Source organism: Fringilla coelebs (genome assembly GCF_963513975.1).
Source record: "Fringilla coelebs genome assembly, chromosome: 8".
Lineage (NCBI taxonomy): Eukaryota > Metazoa > Chordata > Aves > Passeriformes > Fringillidae > Fringilla > Fringilla coelebs.
In genome coordinates, this window is record NC_140066.1 from 34,654,911 (window position 1) to 34,674,885 (window position 19,975).

General features: G+C 43.3%; 1 protein-coding gene across 4 annotated transcripts in view; it reads left to right on the forward strand.

Moving 5' to 3' along the window:
* Positions 1-19,975, forward strand: part of DOCK1 (dedicator of cytokinesis 1) — a 273,196-nt gene that overhangs the window by 72,504 nt on the left and 180,717 nt on the right. For all 4 annotated transcript variants that reach the window (XM_084210278.1, XM_084210275.1, XM_084210277.1 and 1 more), the window contains exons 24-27: positions 5,810-5,880; positions 7,478-7,584; positions 15,024-15,151; positions 16,627-16,722. In XM_084210278.1, coding sequence (XP_084066404.1) covers positions 5,810-5,880; positions 7,478-7,584; positions 15,024-15,151; positions 16,627-16,722 — 402 coding nt within the window. The remainder of the gene's footprint in view (positions 1-5,809; positions 5,881-7,477; positions 7,585-15,023; positions 15,152-16,626; positions 16,723-19,975) is intronic.

Genomic DNA, 19,975 nt, shown 5'->3' on the forward strand with positions numbered 1-19,975 from the left:
AACACATTTCTCAGTGTCCACTCTGTACTTTAATATTCAACATTTATTGCTAAAGCCACAGAAAAGTATTTAAATGAAGGCAGGGAAATATGAGGTGCCTGAGAAGAAAACTGTGTTAATCTGCAGGACTTTTCCAGCAGGTGGGATTCTTCATAAACATAATTTCAGATGAGCTGAGGAACAAAATGCAGCTGTGGGCTGAGGTTTCTGTGTCTCTTAGAACCCATGTGGGAAGTATCTCCAAAAGATATTTATTTGTGATCCTGCTTTGGGCTGGTTTTAGCCTGAAATTGGGCTGGGTTTTAGCCTGAAATTGGGCTGGCTTTTAGCCTGAAATTGGGCTGGTTTTATTCTGAAATTGGGCTGGTTTTAGCCTGGAATTAGGGCTGGTTTTTAGCCTGAAATTGGGCTGGTTTTTAGCCTGAAATTGGGCTGTTTTTTGCCTGGAATTAGGGCTGGTTTTTGCCTGGAATTAGGGTTGGTTTTTAGCCTGAATTAGGGCTGGTTTCTAGCCTGAAATTGGGCTGGTTTTACCCTGAAATTGGGCTGGTTTTTAGCCTAGAATTGGGCTGGGTTTTATTCTGAAATTGGGCTGATTTTTATTCTGAAATTTGGCTTGTTTGATTCTGAAATTGGGCTGGTTTTTAGCCTGGGATTAGGGCTGTTTTTTAGCCTGGGATTAGGGCTGTTTTTTAGCCTGGAATTAGGGCTGGGTTTTAGCCTGGAATTAGGGCTGGTTTTACCCTGAATTAGGCTGGTTTTTAGCCTGGAACTGGGCTGTTTTACACTGAATTTAGTGCCAGAGGTGCTGCTTTGCAACTGGGCTGAAAACTGCTTTAGTTTGTGAGCTGAATCACTACTCTAGGATGGGGCAAATCTCAAATATTGAGTTCAGGAGTTCCTGGATATTGTTTGATGCAGCAGCTGGCTGGGCTTTGTTTGGTTGGGCTGAGTTTAATGGAATGGCACCCAAGATAATGCTGTGGTGGAAGGGAGGTGCTTTGTTGAATGGCACAAAGGATAAAAATTAACATTAAAATAATGTTCTCAAATGGAGTCAGGTGAAACCAATTTATTGCTTTGTCAAACAAAGAGTTCAGAAGAATATCATGTATTTGGCACAGGGTTTTTGTGCTTAATTTGGAGGCCAGGTGTGCTGATGGAAACTAATGGCTTTGGAAAATGACAGTTTTAAATTAAGGATTTTTTTGCTTTTATGGACTACAAAGAGCTGAACTTAAGCCCCAGAAAAAAGCTGTGGTGTTCTGCTCAGAATACATTTTGTTTAATACTTTGCAAATGTCATTTGGTCAATCTAACGACAACCTTAAGTTAGTTTTTATTTAAACAGCTACTGCAGAGAAGCTTTTGTGACACTTATTTTTGTCATTCCATTTATAAACCCAAGAGTGGGATAATTTTCCATTGTTACAAGATTCCTTTTCTGTCCTGCTTGCTTTTCATTCACCAGTGACCTACTGTATTTATCACACAGGTGATTTCACTTTTGTATTAAGAGATCTCACCGTATTCTCAACTGTGTAACAAACAAAACTAAACGAGTAAAACTCATTTTTCTGTTATCCACAATTATATTAGAAATACTTTAAGGTATTTAGCAATGTTTCCCTGTTTTATTTTAATGTGTTTGTATTTGCCTGATGACACAAAGAAAAGGCTTTTACTTGTCCTCTCATCCTTTTGTGAAGAAATTAAAAACTCCAGAAATTTCCTTAGAAAGCAGCTCCTCCTGGTAGTTCTGTCCCAATAAATAAATGAAATTTACTCTTGTTTAAATATTCAAGTGTCAAAGTGAAGTTTTTTGAGGTTTCCCTCACCCAGCAAAAAACTGCAGGAAAAATTCCTTTTGGAGAATCAGGATAAATAATTCAGATAAACTTTTAGTCACAGAAACTCTTTGAACTTTTAGATCTGGGCAATGTGCTAATTTTCCTCATGGTAGATCCCATTCTTTACCCATTTTAGGTTCATTTCCTGTGTGGAAATTCAACTATCAGTGAGAAAAGAGCAGTGTGGGCAGTGCAGGGGACTCATTCATTGGTGTGCAGAGGGGCCACTGCTGGAATAACAGTTCCACTGCTCCTGATCTTGTTTATCCTGGCCTTTTTGAAGGGTTTTTTGATCTGTTGTTACCAACACTGAGTTGGTTCCTTCCACACAAACGTGACTTCTCTGCCAGCCCTGGACAAGTTCAGGAAAACACAATTAGCTGTTCAATTAACTGATGTTCAGAGGGACCACTGTTGGAAACAACAATTCCATTGCTCCTGATCTGACTTATCCTGGCTTTTTTAGCACATCTGATGGGTTTTTGCACTCAAATAATCTTTTGATACCAGCACTGCATTTGTTCTTCCACACCAACGTGATTTGGCTGCCAGTTGTGGAGAAGGTGAGGACAGCACAATTAGCTGTGAAGTCATTAGGAGCCCATCAATGAATTTATCTGAAATTTATCGAAGGGTCCTGCTCCAGACAGAGAGCAGGTTGGCATGATTTAGGGAATGAGTTGCAATTAGTCCGTGGAAGGATAAATCCTGGGAATTGCTATCCCCTGCATTGGCTGTGCAGGGAGCTGTGCCCATCAATTATTGCTTAATTTATCCCATTTAAGGCAAAGCTTTGACTTTTCTGACCCCTGAGTATTTTCACTTAGTGAGTTGTGTTTCTTGGCCCAGTTAATTGCCTTTTTTCACAGTTTTTAAAGGTATCCTTGAGGCACTGAGCAGCTCCATGGCTTCTCTTGGCAGCTCCTGCTCAGAAGGAGTGTCAGCTCATGGTTCTTCCCATGCTTTCTGTGGAATAATTCCTTTTACACACAGATATGGTGCTCATAAAGGGGAAATTTATGTGTAGTTGTGTGGCTGGGATGTAGAGGATGAGCCACAGCATCTCTGAGTTGGCTGCAGGCTGCCATGGCCTTGCTGATGTCATGCTGAGCCACGTGAATCACAGCCTGGGCAAAAAAATGAAATCCCAATGACACCCCAGAGCCAACAGAACGGTGAGTGTGTGAAGAAATTCAACTCAGGGAGAATAAATCCATTATTTATGCCACACACTGGCTCATTGCTGCTTTCACTCCTTTTCATCCTTCCCCTTTGCTGCTTTATTTGTGTGTTTTGTAGTGCTGGAAATGACTGATTTTGTGACTTGATAAGGGTGGGAATAGTTTGTCCCTGCTTTTGCACAAAGAGAAAAGCCCCTTGGGGCAGTCAGATTTTCATTGCAGCCCAGCTTGAAACTCTGTGTAATTATTGAGTGTGTGTGTGAGACTGATCATGCCAGCTTTGGGTGTACTTCTCGTGTGATCACAGGGAAATTACTGCAGAAAAAAGTTGGAGTGAACATTGAGGTTCCTCACTACTGTGGTTTTTTAATGCTGGTGGGAATTTTCAAGCGGTTAAGGCATCCCTGTGTGATCATGGAATTAAGATTTTGGGCTTCATTTGCTGTGTGCTTCTTGTGGAAATGAGCAATTGGAACCTTTGTCCAGTGCTGATCAAGAATGAAAAGTAATTAATTTAATTTCTTTCAACTGAAAAGAAAGAATTTCTTCCCCCAAACCAGATGCTTATTTGTTTTTCCCTGATGTTACATGGAAAGACAAGAGGAGGTTTATTTTTTCATCTGCTGCATTTCATATTCCTCATTTATGCATTGCAGTGTCCTGGGAACAACGAGCATTGCAATGGAGCTACTGCTCACAGAAAATCTACTTTAGCTGCAGCTTGAGCAGAGTAAGATCTACAGCAAGAGCTGCCCTTCTACATGATTTAATACCAATAAAAATTATTTCAGTAGCCCTTTGGCTTGGACAAATACAGATTTAATCACAGGGCTGCACAGCCTCGTGGTCTGATCATCTTGTCACATAATTGAGCCAGCTGAGGTGGGAAATTGGGAAATATACTTCCACAATCTTCTTTAAATCTCCAGAATTAAACTTTAATTGGTTTGTCCATAAAGTAGACCCTCAGTTACTGCTAATTGTTGCAGCTCCAAGCTGTAAATGGCTGTTGTAAATAGTTTTACCCCACAGTAGTTCATGAGAGCCATTCAAGTGTTAATTTTTACGCTCGGTATGAAATTTTAATTCAAGATATAAAATGCAAGCTCTCTTTTAAGATGTGTTACTAAACATTTATGGCTCTGTGCATGTGAATGATCAGCAAATAAACCCCTGTTGCTGCCTGTGGTTCCTGACTGGTCATTAGAGCCCTCATCCATCACTGCTCCCTTTGCAGAATTCCAGAGCTCCCAGCTCAGGGGTCTTTCCAGCAGGTGTGGGATGGTTGTTGGTCCAGCTGGACAGCCTCAGTGGGTTGTGACTGAGAGTTGGGTGCTCTGAAATCTGCATCCAGCTCAGGACTCCTTCCAGCAGGTGTAGGGTCATTGGTGGTCCAGTTTGACAGCCTTAGTGGGTTGTGACTGAGAGTTGATGCTCTAAAATCTGCATCCAGCTCAGGACTCCTTCCAGCAGGTGTGGGATGGTTGTTGGTCCAGCTGGACAGCCTCAGTGGGTTGTGACTGAGAGTTGATGCTCTAAAATCTGCATCCAGCCCAGGGACAGGCTGGGGGTTCCCTCTGGGGAGGGGTCTTGGCCTTGGTGGCCTCTTGAGGCTCTCCTTGGGTGTCACCTTGGTGTGTTGCTTTCAGGAGCTCTGGGGTTGGGTGTGGAATGAGAGGGGTTGTGGAAGGAAAGGGAGCTCTTGGGAAAGAAAGGAGTTGGGTTTGTGTTGGCTCCTCAAGACTGTTCTCCTCCTGTGGCTCCTCTGCTGCAGAAACCACCTGGGATGGGAGATGTGTGTCCAGGCTGGGGGGTGTGAATTGCAGTCATTGCTCACATCGCAGAGGGACAGGGGGGGTTGGGTTGGGAAGATCTGAAAATTCACCCAGTGCCACCCCTGCCATGGCAGGGACACCTTCCCCTGCCCCAGGCTGCTCCAGCCTGGCCTTGGGCACTGCCAGGGATGGAGCAGCCACAGCTGCTCTGGGAATTCCATCCCAGCCCCTGCCCACCCTGCCAGGGAACAATTCCTCATTCCCAATATCCCATCCATCCCTGCCTCTTCTCAGCAGAAATACACCAAACAATTCCATTGAATTGATAAGACACAAGGTGAGGCAGACAAGTCTGGCTGGCCTGGTTTATATTTCAATTACTCTGAGTTTTTTCCCTAGTCTGGTGCTCAGTGCATGCAATACCTACGAATTGTTCCTAAGAAAAAGATAAAATGAGTAAAAATCCCTACAAACAGTTAAAATATTAAACATCTGTTTGTCTCTTCTGAGCTCTTTCATGTGCTGTGCAGTGGCAGCTGCGAGTTCAAGGGGAATTGGGAAGAGCCAGGGTTTCATGAGTGGCTACCAAGAATTTACTGCAGGGGAAAATGCTAATTAGGTTTTTTGTTTAATTTTTAAGCAGTGGAGTGAAAATTAAACCCAAACAACTCCAGCATGGCTGAGGAGGAGGATGAGAGAGTCCTCAACAGAAGATGGGGATAAAGGGATTAGAGGAACCAAAAGGTTTCTATAAAATATTGGAAGGAGTTTATAAATCTCTCATTTTGGTTTGCGTTTCTCCAGTTTATGAACATTTCATGCCTCTGTCTCATTTTAAATCAGTTTGAAAGTTTAATTTTCACTGAGTTTCATCACTGGTGTCGCAGAAAATGCTAAAATAAAAGTCACCTCCTCATGAGTGATTCTCCTACAGTTTTTGCATCACCTTTAAACTCTTTAATTTTGTTAATTTGGGTTTTTTGGGTTTTTGGTATTTTTTTAGGGTGCAGCACTTAAATACTTGCCGGCAATTGTCAATGATGTGAAACTGGTGTTTGATCCAAAGGAGCTCAGGTGAGTAGAGTTAATTAAGTGTGGAGTGATAATTTTAAGATATATTTATATATAAATACACACAAATATATAAAATTCATTTAATATATATATAAGCATAAAAGCATACACTATATATCTCATTTTTACCTGTTACTACATATATAAAAATATAGAAATATGTACTGAGGCAGTGAAATATGGATCACCTGAGAAGTTTTATCACTTTGGTTTTATTGCATTTTTTTTTTTTTGTCCCTTGCAGTTATTTTTAAGGGCTACACAAAGAGCTCGTTTTTAAAAAATAATGTCTAACAAATACCTGACAAACTTTGCAGTACAAACCATTAGCAAGAGTTATTAATCAGGCAGCTGCCATCAAAACTCTTAAGCTGGACCATGATGCTTCACTCTTTCATGTATAAATTTCGTGTAAATAATAAAATAATAAATAATTCCGTGATCCAGTTGCTGGATCGATGTCTCAGTAGCTCATAAACATGACAGTGTTGTTAGTAAATAAGCAGGACCATGACAGGATATTTAAGGAAAAAAAGTGGAAAAACCAAATAAAAACTGATATTTCAGCAGAACTTTGAGCTCTTGAAGAGAAAAATACAATTTTATTTTTTATGGTGTTGTTACAAACTGAAAAAACATTTTAAATCTGATTTTACTGCACAAAACCTTCTAAATTTTGTCTGGCTTTATTTTTATGGTCCTGATATGTCAGAAGGAGGAAAAGAGATAAAACAGGGATAAAATAAATAAAATCTTAGTCTAATATTCCAGTGGCCTGAGGAACCTGTCATTTACCTTCTGCTTGCCTGGGGACTGTGAAGGGTTTTACATCTACCCTTCCCTGGGCTTAAGAAGTCCAGATTTGTAGAGTTTCTGGACTAAATAATAATTTTGGTATGTGACAGCAAAATTCCTGGGAAAAGAGAAAGGAAAATGCAGGACCTGGCCTGTTTTAGCCCAAACATTAAATTTTTCCTGTGGTATTACCAATCAAAATTGCAATTAAACACTGGGAGTATTTAAATTGAGGTGGACTTTAGTCTCAATAGGAAAACCAAAGAACCCAAGATTTTAGGAAGAGACGGAAAATTAAGGAAAAGTCTTGTCAATATTAAGTGGGATCTCAGCTGATGAATGTGATGGTACCTTTTCCTAAAATGTCCATTTCTGGGGGTTTTTAATTATTAATTATTTTTTGTTGGTAGCTTACAATATTAATTATCACCTTATTTTTGGCATCCATAATCACAAACGTGCTGATTGACGTGGAGCACAGGCAAGGAAAACCTGGAATCTAAAACCTTTAATGAAACATGGACAAAGAATATAAAACTGGGATAAAAGGGAGGAGACAAAAGAAATGACATTAAAAACTAAAGAAATTTGTTGAAAACTATTCATGATTCTCTGATTTCTTTTTTAATATCTCAAAAAAAAAAAAGTTTGCTCATCCAAGAGCAGGAAGTTGTGTGTCGGGTTCTTTATGGGTGATTGTGTCCAGTTGTTTCTCCATGGAACTTTAATGGGTTTTTTTGATGGATTATTTAGTGGAGTTTTGCTTTTGTTTAATGGATTTTTGCTTTCCCTGTGTGTGCAGCAAGCTCTTCACAGAGTTCATCCTCAACGTGCCCGTGAGCCGCCTGACCATCCAGAAGCTCTACTGCCTCATCGAGATCGTGCACAGCGACCTCTTCACCCAGCACGGTGAGCAGGCACAGCCCCAGGCTCTGCTCCCTGTCCCTGTCTGGATTTGGACAGCCAGGTGCCTGCTAAAAGAGACAGGAGCCTCCCCTGAAATGGAGAATGCAAACCCTCCCCACCCCTCTGAATTGCTGTGAATTTTAAATAAGGGGCTCTCAGGCAAAAATATGGGAGCAGGGAATAACAGGGAAGGGAAGGGAAAAAATAAAAGGATAAAACAATGCAATGCACTAGAACAACTGACAGAGTCAGAACTATACCCTGTGGGTCAGGGTGTTGGTAGCAGTCCAGTTGGAAAAGGGGCTGCAGCCCTCCTGGAGTGTCAGGTGTGGTTCTGTTGGAGCAGGGCAGCCCTGTAGGAAAGGGGTGAATTCTTCCTCTGCAGATCTGTGGAAGGAGAAGCAGCTGCTGCTCCTCTGGGTAGTCCAGTGCAGAAGAGCTGTGCTGGTGTGTCAGAATCTCCAGATTATATCTGGGTAGGAATGCTTGGCTCCTCCCTCTGGGCAGAGCATCTCACAATGGGATGTTATAGTTCTTATCAGCCATGGGGTGACATTCAATAGCCCCTTATCAGCAGATGTTCCCTGCTGAGGGACCTTGATTATGATCACTCAGGAAGAGAGATAAGGAGAATTGCCCACGTGACACCAGACACTGCCATACAGATGGCAATAGAATACATCTTGCCTTGCAATCTGGAACAATCTGGAACACCTGCCTGGGCCCTGCTGCCATCCCTCTGCAGCCTGGGACAGGTCAAGGGTGTTCCTCTGGGAGGACAAGGTGGAAAATCAAAACCTAAGACTGGTTAGGGTGGGAAGGGACCTTAAAGCCAGTGCTGCCCTTGGCTTGGTGGGCACCTGTCATTGTCACCACTAATAATAATGGAGGGGTTGCTGGTTTTGGGCTTCCTTTTTCCACCTCTGTGGAGAAATAATCCACACCTTGAAGGCACTTGAGAGGACAGTTCATGTTCAGGCTCAGGTGTTGATTATTTCTTATCAATGTTGCAATCTCACAGCAGTGAGTTCATTATTTCACTAATAATTACAAAATGGCCAACTATCTCTTGTTACAAGGCCTTTTAAGGCTAATCTATCTAATTAAGAAATGACACCTAAATTATTTTCACTTTTAACCCAATAACTGATCACTCAGAGTCTGCACTGTGGACTTGTCTGTCCAATTAAAAAATACCACCCAAACCCATGGGGAAGGTGAATAAGAAGGAGCAGCCTCTGCTCTAAAACCTCCATCTTCACTCATATATATTGCTATTGCTAAAACCCCAAACTCTATGTTTTCCACCCTGTGATATCACGCACTTCTAATCAAACTCCACACCCACAATCCCAGTTCCATCATTCCCTTCTGGAAGCTTCTCCATGGCCTCAGGTGAAATGCAGTGTTCTCTTGTGGTCAGTGCCTGTGAGCACAGAAAACTTAAAGTTCTCAGCATCCAAAACTCCAGCAAGGGGTGGGACTGTTTTCAGGCTAAGAAGGATTCATTGCTCAGACAAACATCAGTCTCAGAGGCTGTGAGATTTCAGAGGAGCAGGCATTCTGCCATAGCTCAGGAGCAGTCCCAAGTTCTTTGTTACAAGGCAATCCAGAACTTTCTAACCCAATGGACAGTCCCACAGAGTTTGTTTTGCTTTTCTGACCTCTCACCTTTACTCACTTCTGCTGCACTCTGGATCCTTTTGTCCAGTGGGGTCTGTCTCACAGGCACACATCTGCTTCTGTTATAACTTCCAAACTCTCAGCCTATTCCATACAGCCCCACCCCTGCATTAGAAACCCTTCACCACCTTAGCAGTGCAGTTTCTCACTCACTTCAGGCAGCTTACTTACAGCTTACAGCTATAGAAATATGAGTTTATGGTTTTTCTGCTTAATATCTGTGTATTACTTACTTACAACTATAGAAATATGAGTTCATGATTTGGCTGCTTAATATCTGTGTATTGTATTTTTACATCAATCCAAGCTTCTCCCAAGGCTGCAGATCAAACCCTTCAGTGTCTGTGGGAGTTTCTGTTTTTCCAGTTCTCACAGGCACCTTCCACTATCCCAGGCTGCTCCAATCCCATCCAGCCTGACCTTGGGCATGAGGAAAATCACTTCTTTATCATTTCTTACTGCAGTCTCAATTAGGAAAGTGCAGAATTACAAAAAAACCTTGGGAATTGTTATTTTCAAAGGGCATGAAGCAGCCAGCTTATTGGGCTCAGTTGGAACTTTGTGTTGGGGTTTATCAAAAATCATTAATTGAGCTTTTGTGCTCAGTGAAGTTGTGTGGGGGAAATGGGGGTTTTGGATGTCCTCTGTGCCTTGGAGCTGTTCCCTGGCTGAAGGAAACAGAAACCTCTCAGAGGGTGCTGTTCATCCATGCCTTGTTATTTTCTGCTTTCCCATTAATGGGCCAGTGAAAGATAAGCTCAGGCACTTGTCCTACAGATTTCCTCCTTTGAGGTGAAGCACTTGATTCTTTTTCAGGCTGGCTGCAGGTTAAACTGACCCAAACAAAGTGTTTGTGTGCTGTCAGGGAAGGTAATGAGGGAGCAAATAGGCACTGCTTCAGTGGGAAAGGAGATTTGGGAGGATTCTGCTCTCAGATCACAAAAGCTGAGACTGCTGAGTGCTGCTAAAGCAAATTTTGCTGGTTCCAGTTTAAAAAATCTTGTGGTGGTTTTATGCCACTCTTACAATCTCTGGAAAACAGTTAACCACCTGTGTCACCATGTGTAGAGATTTGGTAAAAACAGCAAGTCCAGACTTTATCTTTGCTTCTGAAATGATTTGAAATTATTCAGCCCTGAAATGCTGGATTTTCAAGAAGTGAAAGGAGGAATACAAGTGGAGTTGCTGGTGCTGGGACCTGGGTAAAATGGTGTCCTCAAGAATAATTTAATGTTTCCTGGCTAGAGCTGTGCTCTAATCACTGTTATTCATTTGCTTCCTTCATTCTCAGCTCACTGTATAATGATTTTCCCTTCTCCTGGCTGCTCTCAGGTTGCCAGGACTTTGGGGCAGAAGTCAGGAATATCAGGGATCATCCTTTACTCTCCTTGGGAGGAAGAAATGGAGATAACTCACCTAAAACACAAAACTGAGTGTAAAACACACTCCTGAGAAAGGCTGTGGTGCATTTCCCATATTAATCTTTGCCCTATCTCATTGAAGCAGTTCCATTTTCAGAGGGAGAGGGAGGAATTGTGTGTGGCTGGTTTGTTTTTTAAACCTGACTCCCAAACTCAGCCCTTCAGGGTGCAGGGAATGGTGCAGCCCAACATTATTGAGCTGCTGGGAAATTTGAATGGATCAGTGTTAATGGGAGGGTGATTAATCAGGGCCCAGGGCAGGTTTGCTGGCAGATCTCTGCTGCTTAATGGCTCTGAGATCTTATCAGGAGGCTCCTCAGCTGGGCTCTCCTGTCACTGCCTGTTAGGAATGGCCTCAATCCAGCAGCCTTTGCTGGGGCTGGGATGGGGTTCCAGGCACCTGCACTGCCCCAAACCACTCTGGGGTTCCCGTGGGTGTCTGGGGGTTTGTATTCAAAAAAAAGTGTGACCTGATGTCGCTATGGAACACGAAAGAATACAGGTGCACACCGCTGCTCTCAAGGTGAAGAGCAAAAGGGGAGTTTATTTTCTGACTAAAACATTTATAGTTTTCCAAAAGTGACAGTGGATTGGAGGGTAACAGTGCCACCTCTCCAATGACACTGGACAAACCAACATTCCACCAAAGTTCTCTTCCTCCATAAAGGAATGCAAAACAATGTGCTATCTACAGAAAGCGTGTGAGAAAGTTCTCTGAAAGAATGTCAACATCAGAAGGCTGAGAAAATCTTAAAAAATCGAGGCAACAGCCTTAAAAGCTTCTCTTGGCATTGGTGTCACAGGATCCCAGACTGGATTGGGGTTGGGTTGGGAGGGACCTTAAATCCCATCCAGTGCCTTGGCAGGGACACCTCCCACTGTCCCAGGCTGCTCCAGCCTGGCCTTGGGCACTGCCAGGGATCCAGGGCAGCCACAGCTGCTCTGGGAATTCCATCCCAGCCAGGAATTCCTTCCCAGTATCCCATCCATCCCTGCCCTGTGGCACTGGGAGCCATTCCCTGTGAGCTGTCCCTCCATCCTTGTTCCCAGTCCCTCCCCAGCTCTCCTGGAGCCCCTTCAGGCCCTGCCAGGGGCTCTGAGCTCTCCTGGAGCTGCTCCTCTCCAGGTGAGCATCCCCAGCCTTTCCTCATAGGAATTCACAGAATTCCCAGAATGGCCAAGTTGGAAGAGACCTTCAAGTTCATGGAGTCCAGCCCTGGCAGCCAGTGCCACATCCAGGCTTTTATTAAGGAGGAGAGGGGCTCCATCCCTCTGATCGTCTCACCATAATTCTTCATCCTGATCATTCTCTGGAGTTTGTGTCTGAAGCCTCAGTCGTGCTGGGAAACTTCTCAAAAACATTCAAATTCCCTTGAAAATAAACCAAACCTCTGTTCACAGCCTTTTAAAAATTTAGATTTTCCTGTCCCTCGCTTTGTGGGTTGGAGTTCATGACTAAAATGTTCTTGGCTGTTCCTCCTGCTTCTCTCTGATTGAGGAGTTTTAAACTGATAGGGAATACTTCCATATAAGCTGTCAACTAATCCTGGATCCTGTTGCAAAAATGAGATTTTCTTTTCTAAAAGCAATATGCACTGCAGGATTGTGGACTTAGGGAAGGCTGGCAAATGCACAGAAAATTTCATCAGCCTCTTTCTGGTGGAGGAAAAAAGCTCTAATTCTGTGCTCTGAGAGGTCAAGGAAGATTTACTTGTGTCTCTAGAGGAATTAAAATTTAAAATACATGAATTTGTGAAGCTTGAAGGATTTGGGGGTGAGGGGAGTGTGTGAAGCAGTTTGCTGAAGCATTTTGATTTAGTGATGTTGTTGAGTGTTGGATGATTCACTGGGAAATCTGGAGAGTTTGGGACCTTGGATCAGAATGGAGACTGGCGGTGGGGTTTCTGTATCTTTAAAAAAAATTAATATAAGAGTTAAAATAGTCATAGTTTAATAGTAATATAATAGTTTAAAATATAGTTTTAAAATGTATTTAATTTATTTTTATAAACACAAATAGGAACATGTGGTAATTATATAATTAAGTAATGTTTCCATGTAGTAAAGTAGAGGTAAATGAATATATAAATACTTTGAATGTATTGAATTGTAAATGAATATATATCCTTTTCCAGAAGTAAATGAATATATAAGTAACATTTATCCCTACCACCATATAATAACATAATATATATAATTTTATATATAATTATCACTCCACTACTTAAAAATTAAGCAAAAAGGCATAAATATCATTTTTCCCTGAGTGTGGAGCAGTTTAATAATAATTTAGTGGATAGTTTCAGTGCTCATGGTTGGGAGTTAAATGAAGTGTCCTGTCCTTGCAAGCATCAAGGTTTTGGTTTATGAAAACAGTGATTTGTCTGATTTTTGTCCTATGGAGCTGTTTGGATTTGCTGTTGCTTTGTTTTCCAAGTGACTTCCAGCTGATTGCCAAGGGAGCTGTGGAGCTGCTGGAGTTCCAAAGAGAAAATCAGAGATTTTTCCATGAGGAATTGGAGCCTGTTGAATATTAGTAGACAATACCAGCATTTATAAGAGTTCTTATTGTTCAGTTGTGACTCAGCTCACAGGCTGTGGGGTGGAAACAAAGTTACTGAGCACAGGTTAGATTCTTTTGGCCAGGTGAACTAAATGAACCATAAAATAAATGGATTTATCAGTGTCCCAGGAAAGGAAATGCTTTTATTGACACAAATTTATGGTGTGTGTTCACCTGTGTTCATTGAAGGCTTTCCTTGGGTGCTGCTAATTGGTAATTCCTGCTGAGCATCCTTGGCTGCAGATGAATCTTTGATTCTCTCTTATTAAATCAGCTCCTAGAACAGATGTGGAATTGCCACTGTCTGTGATCATTGTGCAGCAGACCCTCAGCTGCCTTGGGAGGAGGATCTGATGTTCTGGACCATGAGGGTTCCCACTGATCAGGGCTGGGGGTGTTTGTGGCAGGCAGGGTGATGGGGGCTCACCTTTCCTCCTCTGAGCTTCCAGGTAATCAGCTCAGGGTTCTTCAGGACAGCTCCTAGCACAGATGTACTGAGAATCCATCTTGGTCTAGGGGTTGGAACATCACAGAGCCATGGAATGGTTTGGGCTGGAAGGGATCTTAAATCCCATCCCACCCCTGCCATGGCAGGGACACCTCCCACTGTCCCAGGCTGCTCCAGCCTGGCCTTGGGCACTGCCAGGGATCCAGGGGCAGCCCCAGCTGCTCTGGGCACCCTGTGCCAGGGCCTGCCCACCCTGCCAGCCAGGAATTCCCACCCAATCTCCCATCCATCCCTGCCCTGTGGCAGTGGGAGCCATTCCCTGGGTCCTTCTCTCCGTATTCTCTCCTGTCAGGGAGTTGTGCAGAGCCAGAAGATCCCCCTGAGCTTCCTTTTCTCCTGACTGAGCCCCCCAACTCCCTCAGCTGCTCCTGCTCACCCTTGGGATGATTCTGTGGAGTTCCCAGCCCGTTTTGTTTCCCCCCATGTTTCTCCAGGTGGGAGCTGAGGAGCCCTGTCAGCTCCCCCCAAGGGAAAGGAGTGTTCTGTGCTGGTTGTGTCACTGCAGACCAAAAATCAGTTTTCCCTTTCTCAGAATTGCATTTTGACTGCCTCCCCCATTGATCAGAGCAGCCCCAGCCCTGCAGTGGCACTCAGAGGTGACTCAGGTATTAAACTGATCTTTGCCCCCTCCCTGCCAGTGGGGCTCTGCAGGGCTGTGGAACATTCTCAGCCCTCTAATTAGGGGCCTTTTAAGTTATTAAAGAGTGATTCACCTCACAGGCTCAGCAAAGACACGTTCTGTGCCTTTCCTGGAGTGCTCAGCAGCTGGGCTTTGGGGTTCCTCCCCTCCCCTGCATTTGGGGACAGTTCACATTTCCCCTCTGCCCTCTGGGCTTTGCTTCATCTGCTGTTTCCTTTCCTAGTCCAAAATTCAGGGAGCAACATATCCTGAAGTTTCCCAAGTGCAGAGGCACAAGGCTGTGATCACAGAGCATCTCTGGGGCAGAGCTGCAGAACCAGGCTGTTCACTGGGCTGACATTTGTATGGATAATTAGTAATTAATTTTGACTTGGTGATTCCCTCTATGTAGGAGCAGTCTGAGTACTTGAGCAAGGAGGGGGATTTTTTTATTTTTGTAACAGCAGCAAATGGTCAAAGGTTGGAGCAGTTCAGAGGCAGAAGTTTTTAAGGTGAGCTGAGGCTTTGGTTGAAAAGCTGGAAGTTAATTTATTTTTCCTGATATTTTTTGTGTCTTATGTAAGCACTGAAGCACATCAGCCCGGAGGCCCTGAAAGCTGTGTTTGTAACCTCGTGTTTTGTGTGCAGACTGCAGGGAAATCTTGCTGCCAACAATGACAGACCAGCTCAAGTATCACTTGGAGAGACAAGAAGATTTGGAGGCTTGCTGCCAGTTGCTGAGTAACATCCTGGAAGTGCTCTACAAGAAAGACGTGGTGAGTGTGGGCTGGCTCTGTGATGAGTAACACTTCACAGAAATTGTTTTAGTAAAGTGAATTAAGCAGGTAACTCCTGAAGGTTGAGATTTTTCTTTTTTATAACCTCCTAACCAGCTTTTTCTAACTCTCAGCTCTCCAGTGATGAGGATGTGTTTGTTGTGTGGCACCTCACACGTCACATCCAGCACGGCACTTGTTGTTTCTGAGGCACATCCAGTGCAGCTTTTCTGGTTAGATGGTGAAGAAATAAATGTCCTTAGTAGTTAAACCTTCCTCATTTACTGTGCCTGGCCTCTTCCAGGTGGAAAATGTTGTGTTTTGGTGCTTTTTCTTTTCTCCCATGGGCGTTTTGGAAAATGTGCATTTGAATTGTATTGTTGCTGACATGGTTCCCAGACATGCAACATGTGTAATATCCCTTTTTTTTTTGCATAATAGTCTCTTTTTTGCTTTCTCTTGACCTCAACAAGCATACAAATATTGGTGCTTTGCCAGAGAGCTGCAGTGATTTGATGCTCTCCTGAAATTTGGGCTGCTGCTGCCGCCTGAACCTTCAGTGCTGTGTAGGATCATACACTAATTCAGCTGGAAAGAACCTCAGGGGTCAGCTACTCACATCCTCTCTGGCATCTTATTTAATTGGGGTTTTTTTGGGTTTTGCTCTGATTTTGTTTGTTTTTGGAAGTAGCTCTGTGTGGCTGCCTCAGACAGGGAGTTGTTTTACAGGAGGAATTTGGTTCTGGCAGCTTGGCTGCTCCTGTCTCTCTTTGTTGGCTGCTTTTCTCTCCGTGGTGGGGGCTCACCTGCAGCTCCACCCTCTCCCAGGCTGATCCTGGCAGCAGGACCAGCTCCTGGGTGAGTTTGTGCTGCTGGTGGATTGTCCTTCAAATATGCAAATCTATTTTTCATCCATGAAGTAAAAGATGGGAGCAAAGCTCATCTGTTTCTTTCTCCTTGTGGTGTTTTTGGCTGTGTTTTTTGCCCATCATTCCATGTGAGGTTCTGGATTTGTCCTTAAAAGCTGCTTGGAATAAATGTTTCATTTTAACTCTTTCAAAAGTAGTGGAAGATTGCTTCTAATGTTGACTGAAATTGGCAATTCCTTAATGAAAGTTTTGCTTTGCTTTTCTACTTCCTTTTAATTGAGCTGTTGCAGAACAGCCCCCACTCCCTGGGTCTGGTAATGCCTGTGGGGGTTTGATGTTGGAAGAGGAGTTGGGGGAGAAAAATTAATGGGTAACTAAATGTCATAAGCTGCATTTCCACTGACATTGTAACAGCACATTTTAATTTATCAGAAACATGTATTACCAAAATAACACTTGGTTAAACCCCTTCCCTCCCTGTGATCAACAGCAAGTGAAGTTTTATTTAAATTCCACCAGACAGGTGGATTGAAAGGCAGCACAAATGGTCCAGTTGTGTTGCTGTCTGTTGTTTGTAGCTGTCACTGATTTATTCTGTGTCCTCAGGGTCCCACACAGCGCCATGTCCAGATCATCATGGAGAACCTGCTGAGGACAGTGAACAGAACCGTGATTTCCATGGGACGCGACTCGGAGCTCATTGTGAGTAAACTCAAACTCCTCTGGCACATCTCCCTGAACCTGTCTGTAATAGGATTGCAATCCCAGGTGACCCAAAGCAATCAAAACCTCCTCTCTCTGTGTGCTCAGGAAGCTGGAAAGCACTGCCTGCTAATTTTGCTGTGGTTGACACAGGGGAAGAGCAAAAAAAAACCAAAAAGCTTGAAAAATCTCTGTGAGCAGGTGATTAGCCAGGATTGATATCTGTGTGCACCAAATGATGGAGTATTGGTAATTAGCCAGCTGAGAAGTGTGGAAATGAGACTTGGCTGTTGTTACTGCTTTACAAGCATTTACTTGTCTTTTTGACTGAAACTGAGATAACCAAGGTGAGTGTTCAAATGGCTGAAGAACAGAGCCCAAAATTATGTTTAGAGGAAGGACTGATGCAAGCGACCCTATTGACTTAACACTGTGATTCTAAAGCCTTACACTTGAATTTTCCCACTGTAATTAATGAGTATTGGACTAAATAATGAAAAAAATAGTGAGGCTTGTTGATATCTGAGATGGGGATGGATCTGAGTGTGTTTTTGGGGGCCTCTCTGTGTGTATTTTTGAGGGCCTCTCTGTGTGCTTGCCTTTCCCTTGTATTCTCTCAGCTGTCTGCAGCTGCAGCTGATCTCTCCAGGGAACTGGTCGAAGTGGGCCAGGTTTGTGCTGTGTCTGAGCACTTGTCCCTCAGTTCTGCATCAGTTTGGGTCAGTCTGGCTCAATGCATTGATTTCTTACCATGGGGTTAATTGTTACTCAGATAGATGAGTCCATCAGCAACTTGGTTTTTTGATCTCCTCTTTCCTTCCCAGTTGAAATTCTCCCTGTAAAGGCACCCAGTGATATTTGACTTTCACACAGAGTGATTTTTGACACAGGGCTCTGTGTCCTCAGCACTTCTTCCTGACCTGCTGCTGCCCATTTCCTTGGCATTTGGGGGTGCTTGTGTTGGTAAATCTTCTGCAATTTCATTTTGTTTTCTGTGCATCATCCACTGGCTTAGTTTTGGTCTCCCACTTGTATCACTTGGGGGTTTGTTGTAAGGAAGGGATAATGGATCTCCAGATCCATTGCTGGAGCAAGAAGTCTCAGAATCCCCAGGATGGTTTGGGTTGGAAGGACTTAAAGCTCATTTTATTCCACCCCTGCCATGGGCAGGGACAGTTCTACCATCCCAGGCTGCTCCAAGCCCTGTCCAGCCTGGCTTTGGACACTTCCAGGGATGGGAATCCACAGCCTCTGTGGGGAAGTGGTTCCAAGCAGAACATTCCTACAGAATATTCCAGTGCTGGGATGCAGCAGTGCAAGGAAGACTTGTGTGTTATTTTAACTTCCTCAGTTTCAGGCTGAATGAGAGTTAATTATTGTTTTGATGAAGGTGGTGCAGGTGATATTTAAAAACGTTAATTATGCCTTTTGCAGTTAGCAGAGTAGATTTGAAAACTTGTGTGTGTGTGTTTGAACTCAGAGCAGTGATATTGAAGATCTGCATTGTGCTCCTGAGCACAGCCTGCAATCCCTCATGCACAGCCTCCCTAATCAGCTAATGAACACGGAGATTTCTGGGTGTTTTTAATGAGTACTTACTCCTACCTTACAATGCAGCCTTTGCTGAGGAGATTCCCCTGTTAAATAACCAGCCACAACTCATTTTTGTGGTGTCAGCAAAGTAGGAGCAGTAAAATTAATAATAATGGTAATAATAATAATTTGAAGCACAGCCTGACCTCTCTTACATCAGATTTGGGTTGAAATGATGCAGTGACTCCTTTTTTAGTTTTACCTTCAGTAGAGAATTAACCATACAGGGTGACTGGAAGGAATTTGAAATACCTAACAGATTTAAAGTAATGATAATTTCTTTAAAAGAAGTAAAATACAGGACATAAGCAATTTTTTATTCTATAAATATATCTGTGTTGGTGTCCTGAAGCTGGCATGTTTTCTCCCTGGAAAAATACTTAGTGACACCATCTCCATCCAAAACCTGATGTTGCATAATGCAGTTTATGAGCAGTGGAGGAATGTCAAGGATTTAAGTGCTCAAGTGAAAAGTTTTAATTACAAGAGGAGCCTTTTTCTGCAGCACTGAACTGGAAGGATTCTCCAATAGTGTCCTTTGGCTTTGCACATTTGGTTTTTAATTTTTGCCTCCTTAAATGCGAGTTCCTTGATAAAATCAAAAGCAAGTATTGTCCTATACCTTCAAAAGAGAATTACCTTGAAATAAGAAACCAATTGCAAGGAGAAGAACCAGATATTAAGTAAAGTGAAGTATAAATGATGAGTTTAAAATCTGGTTTGACAATAACTGTGTTAGCAAAAGAATTTTTAATCCTCGTTGGCTTGGACTGTTTTTCCCTCTGTAAGTTTCACTGGTGGTTTTTACTTGATCCATTTTCTGAGCAGAAGATTCTAATATTATTAATATTTATTTGATATAATGATTCTATTGTTAGTGCAGGATGCAGCCTGAGGGTGCTGAGCTGTCCTGCTGCTCCAAACTGCCTGGTTTAGGTTAATTTTGCTCCTGCCTTGAGCTGCTGCTGCTCCTGGCCCAGAGAGAAATCACCTGGAAAAAAACCCACCAAACCTTTTTTAGTGAAGAACACAGTGCCTGAAGAAAAAGTAAATTGAGCAAACTTCCTTCAGCCTTTGGAAGGGTGGTTTTAAACCTTCTCTTTCCTTTCCTGGTACCTTTTGGACAATGTTGGGTTCCAGGTGAGGCAGCATCTTGGCCTCCTGCAGTAAATCAGGACAGAGCAACCTCAGTGGCAGCTCCAAAACTATCCATGGCTGCTCCTTCTCCTCCTGTCAGCAGCTTGGGATGTGCCTCATTTCCAAAGGAAACTGAGCTCTGCAGCTTCTGAAGGGAAATCTCCTGGCCTGAGGGAAGATTGGGTTGGAATGGGATGGTCTCTAAGGTCCCTTCCAACCCAAACCATTCCATGTTCCTGGGGTGATAACTTCCAGGAGTGTGTCCTTAAGGAAAGTGGCTCTGGAAGACATCTGAAGGTGATGGGGAACAAAGGCAGTGACTCCTGGCTCCTGGGACCAGGCAAAATGGGTGATTTTGGGGATTGGGAAGGGGGAAGCACTGGGTTTTGTGGTGCTGCTGCTGAGTGGGATCTTCTCCACTTTGCTGCTTTCCCCTCTGTGCTCTGGGATGAGGGTGAAGTGAAACCAGAACAGGAATGATGCAGGAGCCATCAGGAGGAGGAAAAGGGAATTTGTGGAATCT